A 16,461-nucleotide genomic window follows, 5' to 3' on the forward strand; every position below is an offset into this window, starting at 1 on the left:
TGCAGGATTATTTATTTTGTTTATTTATTTACTACATTGGATTACAAATTATACGTACACACAGTAGGTTATATTATTAGCATAGCACAATACAGTAGAGTCTCACTAATCCAAGTCTCACTTATCCAAGCCTCTGGATAATCCAAGCCATTTTTGTAGTCAATGTTTTCAATATATCGTGATATTTTGGTGCTAAATTTGTAAATACAGTAATTACAACATAACATTACTGCGTATTGAACTACTGTTTCTGTCAAATTTGTTGTATAACATGAAGTTTTGGTGCTTAATTTGTAAAATCATAACCTAATTTGATGTTTAATAGACTTTTCCTTAATCCCTCCTTATTATCCAAGATAATCGCTTATCCAAGCTTCTGCCAGCCCGTTTAGATTGGATAAGTGAGACTCTACTGTATTAGCATTATATATTACTATATTGCATTATACCACCATACTGTAATATTTATTTATTTATTTATTTACTACATTTATATGCCGCTCTTCTCACCCCGAAGGGGACTCAGAGCAGCTTACAAATCAAATGTACATACAATATATTATTAGCATAGTACAATATAAGCAATTAAATTACTATATTGTACTATATAATTTTATGGCAATATTATTAGTAATATTACATTTAATATATAATATATAATTAATATTATATTATATTATTAATTAGTATAATATTGTATTACATTATTATAATATTATTATCAATATTATAAGTACATATAATATTATGTATTTAATATGGTGTTAAAGCGCTGATCTGCTGAACTTGCAGACCGAAAGGTCCCAGGTTCAAATCCAGGGAGTGGAGTGAGCGCCCGCTGTTAGCTCCAACTTCTGACAACCTAGCAGTTCGAAAACATGCAAATGTGAGTAGATCAATAAGGTACGGCTCCGGTGGGAAGGTAACAGCTTTCCATGCAGTCATGCTGGCCACATGACCTTGGAGGTGTTTACGGACAACGCCGGCTCTTCGGCTTAGAAATGGAGATGAGCACCAACCCCAGAGTCGGACACGACTGGACTTAACGTCAGGGGAAACCTTTACCTTATTGTATTATTATAAGTTTTATATTGTATTACATTATATTATTATCAATATTATATGTATATACAATATATTATATTATTATATATTATTGTATATTATATTGTATATTATAAGCAGCATACCTCCCACCTGGACATCACAGATAGGAGAAATTGTAAAGGAAACAACTGGTTGAAAGAGACTTCCCCCCGCTGATGAGGCATCAGACAAACCGGAATCCAGGCATGGACTTTTCCAGAAATGCACCTTTTTCTTAATGAGATTGTTCTCCCATTGGATATCCCACAGAATATCGACGTTGTTTTAGGAAATTGAAGTTGTTCATCAGGTGACACAAAAAGTAAAATAGATCTGACTTTATTTCGACTTCAAACTTATTATCTATAATATATATGTATTTTCTTTTGCAGTCTGTTCGGAAGAGGAGCATAATTCTAGACAGCCTTATAGATTGCAGTATCACCTATTAATCAATTGAATAATAATAGGTTGCTGTGAGTTTTCATGGCTGTATGGCCATGTTCAAGAAGCATTATCTCCTGACGTTTCACCCACATCTATGGCAGGCATCCTCAGAGGTTGTGAGGTATATTGGAAACTACACAAGGGGACTTTATATATCTGTGGAAGGCCAAGGTTTGGGAGAAAGAACTCTTATTTGTTTGAGGCAAGTGTGAATGTTGTAATTATCTTGATTAGCATTGAAAAGCCTTGCAGCTTTAAGGCTTGGCTGATTCCTGCCTGGAGGAATCCTTTGTTGGGAGGTGTTAGCTGGCCCTGATTGTGTCATGTCTGGAATTCCCTGGTTTTCAGAGTGTTCTTTATTTACTGTCCTGATTTTAGAGTGGTTTTTTAACACTGCTAGACAGATTTTGTTCATTTTTTATGGTTTCTCTCTTTCTGTTGAAATTGTACACATGCTTTTGGATTTCAGTGGCTTCTCTGTGTAGTCTGACATAGTGGTTGTTAGAGTGTTCCAGCATTTCTGTGTTCTCAAATAAAATGCTGTGTCCAGGTTGGTTCAACAACACGTATACTATAAGTATACTTTCAATAAGTACACTTTCTGTTTTATGGAAAAGGAAATATGAATATTTTAGAGAGATTAAACTTGCTCGCTCGCTTACCAGAAAAATAAGACATCACCTGAAAATAAGACCTAGTGCATTTTTGGGAGCAAAATTTAATATAAGACACTGTCTTATCTTCGGGGAAACATGGTATGTATATGCTCAAATCAGGTATTTCAAAATTCAAGTAAAAATGCTTCAGGTCCCAACCAGTTGGGATAAGGGAAATATCAGTTAAAAAAAAGAAAACCCAATAAAGATATTTACATTTTATTTCTCTGTCTCTAGGGCCTAATTTAGAAGAAATACAACTAAATAGGCATATCTAATTTATGCTTCATAGCAATAATAAATATTTGTCAGTTGAGCAGAAATAAAATTGGATGTGAATCCAATTGATCATTGTAAATTCAGTTTAGTTAATTTTTTCATTAAATTACCAAGTCATTTTTCTGTACTTGCTTATTCTACAGTAAGAATGTTTCCTGGGTATTATTCCCAAGCAAGAGAAAAGATCTCTACTTGATACTGGCGTCATAAATCCATTTATCTGGGAATAAACCTGAATGAACTCTGTCATATTTACTTCTGGAGCTACTTGTATGGTGCCAATTGCAGTGAATGATTAATGTGGTTGAAGGTAAAAGTGGAATTATTGTTTAAAAATTACTGCATAAAATTTATGTGACTAATACTTAACTAGACCTTTGTGCCAATAATCTAAAATAATCTATATTATACAATTAGTGCACAACACATGGAGAAAAGAGCTCATTATTGCATTAACTGGAGAGAAGCATTTTATCCATTTTTAAAAATAACCCGCATTCCTATAATGATGCATGCAAGTATAATGTACATATACAGTGCAAGTCAATTAATCTTAATTATGTACAACTTAGTTTACATTTGAGTTTTCACTTACTCTCTAACAAAAAGCAATAAGGAAGTTAGTTGTACATGCACTAGAATTACCATCAGAGGGTAATGAGAAAACCACACAATTCAAGTGTATACATACTTTTGAGATATTACTTAGAGATAAGTAAAACGGACCTAAGTGCATCCTGTTCCTGAAAGTGGACATAAGTCTGCAGACAATCTTCTATTTCCCCCCATGCTGTCTATCTCTGTCCAACTCTTTCCTTCTGTTTTTACACTGTTTATTCTGCCCTTTCACTGTGAAAGTCCCATAAAGAGCAGGAGAAATAACTAGAACAGCCTGAAAGCATGAACAATAATTTCTTGTGTTCTCTTGTGAAACAACAAAGCAGAAATGCAATCGTGAAGTAGTGCTATAAGGCTTGGCAAGATATTCCCACGACTAATGGCTGCTTGCTCAACTATAATTGGAGGATACAATTGGTCCATACCATATCATCAGACACAGTGAAACAAATTGCTCTTCAGGCTTGATTAATCTTCTTAATCATAAAGATCATAAAGATGGCTTTGGAACGATGATGTGGCTCAGCCTATCTGGAAGCTGAATGGAAATGTCAGGAAGAATTTGCTTCATAAAGAAAAGCCATAGAACTTCACCTGAGCCAATCCAATATTTTGTTGAATTGTTCATTGTTTTGATAGCAGGATGGTATCAAGAAGTTGTTTCTGTTTTTACTCTTTTAATGTTTTGTTGTATATTGCTGTCTAGCTTTTATTCTTGAAAAAGCAAAAACTCTTCAAACATCCTTCTTATGGTAGTTTTAGGGACCACAGAATTGTCTGAACAGTGCCTTATTATGTCAGTCTTTCCATAGATAACATAGGAGTCAGCTTTGGACATTTATTTTCCTTATCTGTTTATTGAGTGGTGAGTAACATTAGGATGTCTACTTTATGATGGCTCCTTCACTGATAGCAGTCACAGAGCAAATGCCCTCGAGGAAGTTTGACCATATAACACTTCAAACACCAGATCTCAAAGAATTTTGGATCATCAGGTGTGATAAAGGACAGTGGTGCAAAGGCTAGATAGGGTCAAATCGTCCAGTTTATCAGCAGCAGCTAATTTACAATGCAACATTTTGGGATTTTTGATGAGAGATCCACTCATCATAATCTTCTGAGGATATTTATATACACAAAGTATATAAGTATGTATCTATTTATACACACATGCAGAGACATAATTGGTCTTTCACATTTACAGAGTTGATTATTTGCAGATTTCATTAAAATGCTCTATAGGAATTTCTAGGTCTTCCATTAAACAGCCTATTAAACATCAAATTAGGTTATGATTTTACAAATTAAGCACCAAAACATCATGTTATACAACAAATTTGACAGAAAAAGTAGTTCAATACTCAGTAATGCTATGTAGTAATTACTGTATTTACGAATTTAGCACCAAAATATCATGATGTATTGAAAAAATTGACTACAAAACTACATTGGATAATCCAGAACGTTGGATAAGTGAGACTCTATATATATAGAGAGAGAGGGAGATGGAGGGAGAGAGAGAGAGAGAGAATTTGTCAAGGCGGAAAAGCTTCCCTCCCCAAGATTCAAAGCTATTAAATATGGCATAATATTACACCATTACATATTTTGTGCTCCTCTGCAGAAGCTCTTAAGGTTTCCTGGGATCAGGTATGATTGGTATGAGAAAGCAGAAAATTTATTATGCAGCCAAGACAAAAAAAAGGAGGACTTGGGGCCCTTCCACACTGCCACTATATCCCAGAATCTGATCCCAGATTATCTGTTTATCCTGGATTATCTGGCAGTGGGGACTCATATATTCCAGTTTGATGCAGATAAGCTGGGATCAGATCCTGGAATAAAGGGCTGTGTGGAAGGGCTCTTTGGGCCTTCCATCCAGCTATATAACCCAGAATATGAAGTCAGAAAATCCCATTGTATCTGCTTTGAAGTGGGTTATCAGAGTCCACACTGCCATATATCCCAGTTCAAAGCAGATATTGTGGGGTTTTCTGCCTTGATATTCTGGGATATAGGACTGTGTGGAAGGGCCCTCAGCTTCGCTTCTTCTCCTCTGTTTCCCTCAGGAGCTGTCTCTTCTCACAGGGTTTTCCAAAAGGCGGGAAAATGAGGGACAAGCAGCCATTCAACATAACACAGGGATAAAGGTTCAAAAGGAATATAGCAGAGGAGTGGGTGAGAATTGAAGAAAGTAATGCTGAAAGCCATTTTCCTTTTAACTCCATTATTGCTGATATCTTTCCTCTCTGCTTGTTCTCATTCTCTCAGTGTCCTGTTAACACTTTCACACAGCACTCTTGGGTTTACTGTTCTGTGAGGTACTTATAGGCCATCCACACTGCAGAATTACAGCCATTTGATAGCGCTGCTATGGCTCCCTTATGTGATTTGTAATTTGTAAAAATTCCTATGAGCCATGGCAGATAATGTTGTGTAAAACTGCACCCGCTCTATAGTGGAGATGAACTGTAGTGTTCAGGCATTTAATTCTATTGCTCAAAACATGTCTAAAGTACTATTTACAATGCCCAATATAATACAGTTTAACTGCATTATATGATTCTTTACTGCCATATAATGCAGTCCAATTCAGTTAAACTGCATTCTATGACAGTGTAGATAGATGTATAAATTCTCCTTCCTGTCTTTCTCTCATTGCTTCTCTTTTGTGAGAAACATTATTCTCTTTAAAGACACAAAAAACCCCTTTTAATCTAAAAAATTTACTTGTGAAGCAATAATACAGGGGTGCGAGAGTGTTCATACTCTGCTAACATGGTATTTTGGCTGGAAAACAGCATATTTTTCGGACTTTTCTTCATACTAGGGAGCTTATTTTACAAATAAAAATAAAGTAAATAAAATATAAGAAGAAATAGTATAAACATCTTCAAAATATAACCTTTATGCTTCAAAATAAAATAAATGTTTATTTAATTTGATTTTTTTTGTTTACTTCTTTCACCAGGTAACTCATAAAACTCCTTTCTTTCCTGTATTATCTTCATCTAGAGATTGCTATTGTTGCTGTGTGAGCAGAGTTAAATTAAGATGGTGTAATCGGCCAGCCAATAATTAACCCAAATCAAAGAAAACATACTGTGCTACCTGTAGAAGTTTCTTTTTAAATTTTATACTTGTCGAAATAAGACCTTAGAATCTCACACTTGGTATGAATCATCCAAAGCTATCTTTTCTACATTTGTATAGTCTGGGTAATTGTTTTCCGAACAATAGAAGTCATACAAGGGCCCCTTCCACACAACTGAATAAAATCCCATATTATCTGCTTTGAAATGGAATATATGGCAGTGTGGATTCAGATAACCCACCTCAAAGCAGATATTGTGGGATTTTCTGCTTTGATATTCTGGGTTGTATGGTTGTGTGGAAGGGCCCAAGCTCTCTCTCCCCTCTCCTAATTTCTGGTAAAACTATTGCAGAATGCAAAGCATTTTACTCAGCCATAATGTAGGGCCACAACTCTGACCCTATAATATAATGTGTGTGCATATACATCTAGCATAAAGCTGAATCTTTTGCATAATATCCAAAGAGCAATCAAATGAAATAGAACCTCTGAATCATCGTAAATAAAACTGGGCTCCTGCTCAAACAGTTCAGAACGAGGTGTACTTTTAATAATACATCTCCTTAAAACAAGAAAAAAGCAAGACAAATAGAATGTCCTAAACCCCCTTTATACTGTCATATAGTCCATATTAACTACTTTGAACTGGATTATATAGCAGTGTAGACTCATGAAATCCAGTTCAAAGCAGATAATTGGATTATCTGATTTGATAATCTGGATTATATGGTAGTGTAGAAAGAGCCCTAATGTAGGTTTTCTTGTTCTGGACATACAACACATACATTTCTTTGATATTTGGCCATTTTAAATAAACATGTTTAAAATGTGCTGTTCATAATTTTACTCTTTCAAATGAATATTATAAAAATGAGAACTGCAAAAAATGTTGTAGTACATATATTCCCACACCTTTAAAATCCTTCATATATTTTATATACATCCTCACCTTCTCATCAGATACTCACCTAGCCTGCTGATGTGATATATTTTAATATGCTTTTAATGTTATTGTGTTTTAATTGGTTTGATTCCTGGCACTTACTATGTTTATTTAGTTTCACCCTCGGTTTTGGTCGTTTATAAGTTATATTGAGTTTATTTTATTTCATGTTTTGCCTTGCTTTGACTGATGTTTACTTGTTATCTGTTTTTGGGCATTGAATGTTTGCTATTTTCGTTATTTTTGCAAACCGCTGAGTCTCTTTGGGAAGAGAGCGTGAGTTATAAATAATTCTTAATTCTCTCACAACCTTGCCTTCACACTTACCTCAAACAGACAAAACTTGCCTCTTTCTCCCACCCTGGGCATTCCACAGATATATAAACCCCACTTGCCTTGTTTCCAACAGACCTCACAACCTCTGAAGATGTCTACCATAGATGTGGGTGAAACGTCAGGATGATAATGTTTCTGGAACATGGCCATACAACCCAGAAAATTCACAGCAACCCAGCAAACAACGTGTTGATTATCACTGAATTTGGAATTTATAGCACTTTATTATTTGAATTTGAATCAACTATATGGAGGCATCCTAGAAGTACTTTTGCTTTTGTGGCTTTTCCCACTTTGCAAAAGGAGTTGCATGGTCTTGTTCAGGTCTTTAGGATAGAAGGGAATTTGAAGAGAACAAAAGGACACCTTCCCCACTGCTACTGCCTGACCCTTGCTGAATTAGAAAATACCCATTTGAACCCAACTACATCATATAGCTCATTATATAGCAGGATCATAGAATCATTGAATTGGTAGATAACACATGAACCATGCAGGCAAGGCACAATCCAAGCACCCTCGACAGATGACCTGGCCATCCATTCTCTGTTTAAAAGCCTCCAAAGAAAGAGCCTCCACCTCATTTCGAGGCAGAGAGTTCCACTGTTGAACACCTCATGATCAGAAGATTCTTCCCAATGTTCCTTTCCTGTAATTCCAACCCACTGCTCCGATTCCTAGTCTCCAGAGAAGCAGATAACAAGCCTTCTCCTTCTTCCTTATGACATCTTTTTGAATATTAAAACATGGCGACCATGTCTCCTCTCGCCGTTGTCTTCTGCAGGCTTTACATAACCAGCTCTTTAAGCTGCTCCTCATAGGGCATGGTCTCCAGACCTTTGATCATTTCAGTCACCTTTCGCTGGATCAGTCTTAGGAGAAAATTGGACCAAGTTTTAACCCCTCCCCCCTCCCGCCGCCAGTTTATAGAGCTCCATGCATAATCAAAGCTTCCATGTCAGTGGTGCAATAAATTTAGAGTACCTATTCAAGCCTATCTCACAATAAGTTCAGGATCTCTAATAGCTAATGTCTGAAGTAAATCGATTCATAATACCACCGACATGTAAGCATCTGTTCACCTTTGCCTCAATTCCAGTCTATCTTTTAGAATATTTAGTCTGTTAGGTACCTGAATGGTAACTTCCCTACATCTATCTAGTTCCTGTTCGTTTGATTTTTCATTTTCTGACACCTCAACATTTTATATATTTGAAACCTTTGTAGATAGCTAACTCACAAAGTATTTTATATTCAATGTTAATTTAAAGATATCTATGTCTGCCTACCTAGAGAGTTCCTCGCTTGCTGTCGCAATTTTTGCAAGGCTCTTTTTCCATCCAAACTATCACCTGAATTCACTACTACAGAAAATGGTTAGAAGGAACATAGATATTTCTGATATGCATTTGTCTTATACCTCTATATCTTTGCTAATCACTTTCCTCCTTTTATACCAGGTTGCTCTGTTACACTTAATAAAATAACATGGGTGATGCCAGGTGCCAATCCCTGTTTTTCATCAGTTTACCTGAGCTACAAAACCTCTGTGCTGTAAAAGTTACAGTGAGTTCTCAACTGGATGCAACTGGGGTTAGAGCATCACAAAGGAAGTTGTGCAGGTAATGAGAATAAGCTTATTATATTTTTGCCATTAAGCCACCCCCAATTTAGACCTTAGAAGATCCTTTTTTAAAGAAAAAAATATTTGGCAGCAAAATTTTATATTAAAGGCTGCTTGCTGTAGTTAGATCACATACTTCAAAATAATCAGCACTGGTTAGGATTTATTCTGCACTGGTGGTGCTTGCTGAGCCCCAGAACTAACTGGTCCTATTCTGAAGACTTTTAAACATGTGTCATGATTGTTAGGGAGTTGTTATAGCTCAATTTCTAAAACCTGTTGCTCCCAATACAAAGCCTTTGAGAGTGCTAATAATAACTCACATTTCAACAAGAGTTATTATAGGTTCGATTCAAGACATTTGTCACTGCCTGCCTTAGAAATCCAATTAATAGTGAATGGGCCTGATTAAATTGTAGCATCCTAAATTTTAAAACTTACTGTCTTTTTCAACATTGCAAAATATTTATACCACAATAACACAAACACGGTAAGCATCAGTTCAAATGGATGTTTTCAAAGAGTCAACTTTGTCGAAAACTTGTAAACTATCCTGAAAAAATTTAAAGTGAAGGCAAAAACTTTAACTACATTATTTATTAATGTTTTGGCTTTCTGGTGGAATCTTTGCATTAGCTATCAGATTCAATTCAAATAACTAATTGAAACAGAAAAAAAGTTGCATCTTGCTTCTAAATGTTTTTCCTATTGTGTTTGGGACAGTAGAATTTGAATACAGAATAAGGTATTATTATTTATGAATAAAAATAACTGATGCTGGATTTGTGTGTGTGTGTGTGTTGGCTGATTGACTGTTTTTCACTTCTGGGATGCAATAAAACACATGGGATTAAAATTCAGTGTTCTGGCCTGCTAAGAACCAGCTACACTTTTATATTTTAAATATTTTTCTTACTGTGTATTTGATGTTTTGATTAACATGTCCACCTTGAATTATTTAATGACAATTAATGTATAAATCTTATAAATAAATATTGCTGTGGGAAGTTTGTGATTCATTAAATCTAATAAAAATATTCACCTATATAGCAAGATGTCAGTTCATTGAGACTTACTCTTGAGAAAGTATATTTAGGATGGTAGTCTTAGAATGAAATCACAAAGATCAATGACAAGGTTTTAATGTTTTTTGTAGGCAACTTGTATTGCTGCATCAAGAAGTCATTGTTTCACCTATTCTTGGAACACTGAATGAAATTTCAGTCATTATGCCGGTCAGTATGGCAGTGGAAAAATATTAGTCTCCGTTTAATATGTGGCCTCACTGAATATCTTGGCTCAATTTTTTTCCAATAAACGAAAGTTAAGTACAGATTGGTTATGTATTCACATTTTGTTACAAATTTTTAGTCCCAGACAGAAAGGGAGGTCAACATCACTCACGATGGGGAGAGAGCCCCGAAAGTCAAAATTGTCTTTATTGACATGGACAGGAGAGCAATTTCAACTTACTATTATTATGGGACAACATAGTGCAGGAAGCCCCCAAGTTACGAACAAGATTGGTTCTGTAGATTTGTTCTTAAGTTGGAATGTGTATGTAAGTCAGAAGAGGTACATTTTTAAGTGTAACACTCTCTCTCACTCTCTCTCTCTTTCTCTCTTTCTGCTTTGATTAGTATAGGGAAGGATTAACAGCCCCATGGTGTTTATTTTACTGTCTGTGTCCCTGTTCAGAAGATTTTAACTCACTTTCTGTCTCTGTGATCATTAGGTTTTGACAAATATGGCTTATGAAAACAATGATTGGTGATAAAGCTTCAGTGGAGACACTTTTCCCCAATGATAACTCTTTCAGGGGTAGATTTCTCTCACTTCCTGTTGTCTCACCTCTGTTCTTAACTGTGAGTCTCCTTGCTTCCAGAAGATCTGAATGAGAGAAACCAAGTAGCACAGTGCTGGTGAGGCATTTAAAGAGGGAGAGCATGATAACTTGGTAGTCTGATGATGTGGATGACATCTATCCTTCGCTGTGAAAGAAGAAAAATCTGTTCCTCATGATTACTTTCAGGGTCTGTGTGAATGGTGATGAGGGAGACAAAATCTCAGAATTGGTTAAGCTATAGTTCAAGGAAGAGGAGAAGAACATATTTGAATGCCTTTGACTCCCTTTTCTTCATATCTGACGCTTTGTGGAGAGCAGCTTGGCAATTTGGCAAAATTATGTTAGAAGAATTTGTGTAATGGTACCTTTATCCTACTTACTTGCTATTTGTTGGTATTAGCATACTTCTGGGTCAATATCCACGGTTCTGTTATTTGTCATTCCAATAGTCTGGTTTGTTCCCTTCTATTTCTCTATGTCCTGAAGCAATACAGTTTAGAACTGGCTTTCTGTAGTCCATTGAGAACCTTGAAGTAATGCCATGTAATGAAGAAGAGTGCCATTCCTTTTGTAGTGTAATTATTGGAGTGTGACTTTATTAAATTGTGGAAGATGTATATCATATAGTTCAAGTGTTGACTTGTACTATGCCATGTGCTATTGCATTTAGATCTTTTCAAAGCCAAGTAAAAATGTCAATTTCAGTTACTCTTCAAAAATAGAGCAATAATGCTTGATCTTAAACATAATTATAAATACAATTACCTTGAATTATAATGGTAATCTAATCCTTAATCCATGCATCCAGTAAGGAATTTTGTTTTATCCAGTAGTATACTGGCTCTGGCTTTTATCAGCACGAAATGTATCAGCTGCCTACGGGGAAGGTCCCAAACTCACAAGGGACTTCACTACTATGCTGTAATAAACATAGTGTCTCCCATCTTTTCATGTGTTTTGGAGCACTGTGAAGACAAGACAGTTTGTTCCATTTCCAGGAATAGATATTGGTCATGAAACAAAACAAACAATGGATCCATTCCAGAGAGATAGTATATCCACTCTTGACCCCTCTTGCATCAACTCTGAGTTGAATGTTGAAGTGACAGAGATTCATTACCGTCAGTACTTGTTGTGACTGCGCCTTCGGGGATTATGGTTGATGGTGATGGAATTCGAAGAGGAAGAAAAAACCCTCGTGATGAGGGTTCACTGGAGGAGTTGCGCAGGAAGCGACTTAGAGAGCTATATGGGGGATCTTCTGAGGAAGATTCAGATGGGGAGATGGATGCTGAGGAACAGGTGGTGGCTGGGGAAGCGGGCACTGAATGGGCACAGCCACCGGAGATGTCTGGGGATTTGGGGTCTATGGATACTTCTGAACCTGGGGTTTCTGCAGGAGCTGATCCCAATTGGGATGCTTGGAGAAGGGAGGATGGTTCTTTAAGTGTTCATGGGGCTAAGTGTGGGCAGGATGATTGGGACTCCGACGAATTGCTAGGTACTCCAGATCCACGAGCTCTAGCTGTGTGGAGTTCAGACTCTGAGTAGATTTGGGACACCTGGTGTTTGGGTGTGAGTGTTTGGTCACCCAGGAGGAAGGGGAATAAAATGGGAATGTTTGGCCACTGCACTTTGCATGTGGCAAGGTGTTGATGAGGCGCCATTGGGATCTCTGCGCTTTCGTGAAGACTGGACTTGGACTGTGATTCGGATCTGCTGATACCATCTTTGTGCCTTTTCGTGGACCTGGTTTGGATAACTGCACCCTCTTCGGACTCTGGATTGGTATTTGACCTGGCTTCTGTCTTCGCCCTCTGACTGACTACTTCTCCCGGTTTCTGACTACTGGTTTGTCTTTTGGAATTTCTGCTGCCTCCTGACCTGACCTTGGATTCTTCTGACGACGGCTATTCATCATCCCTTTGAGGCTCTCGGCTTAATTGCACCGTGGAAGCAGTTTTACTGCTTTTCTAGTTTGTTTATTTTCCAGCAATTAACTCTATTTGTTTTCCAAAGCTGAATTGAAGCATTATTTAGTTTTTTATTGAATGCCAGCATGGGAAATTAGCGTGGCTCGTTTTTGAGTTACTATTGTCCAATCTACTCTCGAAACACTGATAAGTGAAGTGTTTCAAGGATATTTCCTGTGTTTATGTTATTTTTTGGCTTATCTTCGGAATAAACTCTGTTTTGTAACTGGCGTCTGACTCTTGACAGTACTCCCATGCAAATAATGGCCCTTCTACAGTGCCAGAAATCTTGGGAGGAACTGAGTTATTTTAACCCAGTTTTGAGATTTTGCCCCCAAACTCCAGGCTTTTTCTTGGGGGGTGGCTACATGCCATCCCAGGCCATCCAAAAGTTGACCCAGGAGGGCATCCAGCCACCCCAAGCCTCTCATTTCCCCTCCTCCACTCTACCTCCTGATGCATCATATTGGGGGTCTGTGGGGAGGGAGTTTGCACCATCCCACTCCTTTGGGCTCCAGGAGCCTGAAGAACCAGGATGGCTGTGGGGACTGACCAACTGGGACTGCAGAAACAGTCCCAGGAGTCATTCCCCACAGACCTGGTACCTGCAAAGGTCCAGACTTTAGCTTAAGGTCTGGATCTTTGCAGGTGTCCAATTAATCCAGAGAAAACTGGATCATTCCAGTTTTCTTCAGATCAATCTGGATTTACCTGAGGCGTCGTTAGAGTAACTATTTAAGAATGGATAGTAAAATCAGACTGGACTTATCTCCTCTGTAGCAATGGATCTTCTAGCTGGCCCCAATCAAATAGCAGCAGATTAGCCGAACAGATGCTGTTACAATTTAGTCTCCGTAAAACATAACATTATTTTCATTTGAATGTATGTTATTGGAAGATTCCATGTCATTTTTTTTTTTGCTTTGCTTGTTTTAGATATCCTTTTACAAGTCAGGAAAATGTCAAGCTTACATAGAGAAACATGGAGCTACAGTAAGTGAGTGAAAACTATTGTTTATTTATACCAAATACGCCATTATCAACGTAGTGACTGTTTTTGATCGCCATTCCAGTCTGGTAGGTTTGTGAGGTTGCATGACTTTCCTAACCAAGTTGGCAGAGTGCATTCTTACGGTGTATCCTCAGTGTAAACTATAGCCTCGTCTACACAAATGTACTGTTAAAAGATGGTCAAATCTGTTGAATCTGGTTTCTTCATACAGCAGCAATGTTCTGTATATTTTCCCCCTTTTTGAAGTCTTGTATATGATGGAGGACATTCAGGACTCATGTTTTGAGTCATGGAATCATTTTCTTGATATAGACTTGCTTATGTAGGTGAAGAATCTTAGGGCCATTCCAGGTAGGCCCTATATCCCAGGATCCAATCCCAGGTTTTCTTCTTTAAACTGGATTATATGAATCCGCACTGCCAGATAATCTGGGATAAACAGAAAACCTGGGATCAGATATATCTGTCTGAAAGGGCCCTCTGAGCGTTTCTACAGAGACCTGCAAAGCAGACTCAATCTGGCATCCTTGATGTGGGATCAAGCCCACACTCCATAAACCACTTCAGAGGCAGCAGGGAGTTCCCCACTACCCAGCTGTTTCATGTAGATCAGAAGTGTCAGACTTGTAGCCTTCCAGATGTTTGGGCCTTCCATTCCCAGAAGTCCTAGCCAGCTTGTCCAATGATTAGGAATTTTGGGAGTTGAAGTCCAAAACACTTGGAGGCCCACAAGTTTGGCACCACTGATGCAGATGCTAAATAGCATAGGAAACAAGACTGAACCAGAGAGACTCCGTAAACCAATGGCCAAGGAGCTGAGCGGAAACCTGTCAGCGCCTGTCTCTGAGAACACCTCTCCAGAAAAGATTGGAGCCACTTTAAAATGATGAACAAATTTTTCACAACAGGACATTGAGTGGTTTACATTCTCCTTCGAGCCAAATTGTAACAGATCTCTGACCCTTCGAAACAGCTATGCAGATCAGTTCTGTGCAGATGCAGTAGTGTTAGCCTGTTCTCTGTCATGACCTTTTCATTGCTGCCATCTTCTTGGAAAATCAGCGAGCTTATTTAGCTCCATTCCATGAGAAGGAATGCTTAAGCACAATTGTCTCCATCACCTTGGTCATTTCCCAGTTTCAGAGATCAACCAGAACTTTGACACGGTCGCTTTACCAAGATAGCAGAAAACTCTGCAAGAACAGTCAGGACTCCATCTGGATCCATAGGTCTGCTGGGGTGGGCCATCTTCACAGATCCTGCATCCTTCCTGGGGCAAGTCTAAACCTGAACAAGTAATCTGTCGATAATGGAACAAAAGAAAGCTCCTCTATTCCCAGTTTACTATCACTCCCTCCACCCCCGCATAGAAAACATTTCTGTAAAGCCTGCAAAGGACAAAGGCAATGGCAAAAACAGTTATGTAACTCCTTGTCATGCATCTTGCTAAAAAGAATTTATAACTGATTCCTGTTTTAACATGAACTATTGTATGGTGTTGGCTTTCTGCCTGCAAAAAGATAGTGATGATGCTTCTGAACTAACTATGGGACCATAGGCATACTTTTAACGTAGATTACAATATACTTTTCTATTTCTTACTGCCAATCCATTGCAATGGTATCCTCCAATACATTTTCTCTGCTGCTTTGTTGAAATTCTTACTGCCAGGCAAAATAAATACTGTAGGTGTGGTTGAACAAACAAGTTCTATCAAACAGTATATAAAATGAAAATGTTGACTGAAACACATTAACCCAGATATTCAAGTTATCTCTTTATTCTACTCTCCCCTTCCCACAAGAAGTACTTTCAGATTCTAATTGCCATTCAGCAATAATCTCCCTTTTTAATCATCACATTCTCTCTAGCCAATTTAATGTGCTCCAGGGTTTTGTTGTTGTTGTTATTATTTTTGCCTTACTCACTCTCTCATTGACTCACCCCTTCCTCCTCCCACCTTTTACCTTATTTACTCTAAAATACCAACTTGTAACATAGCTCACTATGAGTTTACTATAATAAATTTGTGTGAACATATAAAATATTCCAGCATCATATGGGTAAACTTGGCAAAGCTGGATTATCTCTTCAGATATGAAACGTTTGGTTATGAACAATAAATTCTACAACTGTGGCATTTATAATTGTGGTGCTATTTCTATTATTTTATTTTAATTTTCTTAGTAATGGTGTCTAAAATCAATTCTTGTCTTTTATAAAATGTATACACATTTACAAACAAATGTTAAATAATGCAAGGTGGACTGTCAAACGTTACACTGTGAAGCTTTCTTGTTGATTTTCTGGTTTTACTTGTCTTCTTGATGTAAGTGGCTGGACTGGTTTAGGTGCATTTAGTGAATAACCTTCAACTTAGTTATCATAAAAGGCAGAATAACTTTCAGTTGCTTAATGATTAGATGATATCTTTTTATCTTTTCAATGAGAGTATTACTGTTCTACAGTGTTGCCTAATAAAATCCAGTCAGTGATTCATATATGCAGTAATACTCTAGTAATATATAACTTTTAAAATCAAAAATT

The 16,461-nt window shown here is 37.3% G+C and overlaps 1 protein-coding gene across 7 annotated transcripts in view; it reads left to right on the forward strand.

Annotated features, from left to right (window-relative positions):
* Positions 1-3,351: 3,351 nt before the first annotated feature.
* The window catches only part of c4h18orf63 (chromosome 4 C18orf63 homolog), a 34,810-nt gene continuing 21,700 nt past the window's right edge, over positions 3,352-16,461 (forward strand). Inside the window, exons 1-5 of one of the 7 annotated variants that reach the window (XM_062980594.1) lie at positions 3,352-4,736; positions 5,156-5,264; positions 8,920-9,081; positions 10,240-10,318; positions 13,839-13,895. In XM_062980594.1, coding sequence (XP_062836664.1) covers positions 8,948-9,081; positions 10,240-10,318; positions 13,839-13,895 — 270 coding nt within the window. In that variant the 5' untranslated portion in view covers positions 3,352-4,736; positions 5,156-5,264; positions 8,920-8,947. Of the gene's footprint in view, positions 4,737-4,774; positions 5,281-8,919; positions 9,082-10,234; positions 10,319-10,351; positions 13,900-16,461 lie in introns of those variants that run through there. The other 6 variants (XR_010006067.1, XM_062980589.1, XM_062980588.1 and 3 more) reach the window with 6 other exon arrangements.

This window comes from Anolis carolinensis, chromosome 4, assembly GCF_035594765.1.
Source record: "Anolis carolinensis isolate JA03-04 chromosome 4, rAnoCar3.1.pri, whole genome shotgun sequence".
Lineage (NCBI taxonomy): Eukaryota > Metazoa > Chordata > Lepidosauria > Squamata > Dactyloidae > Anolis > Anolis carolinensis.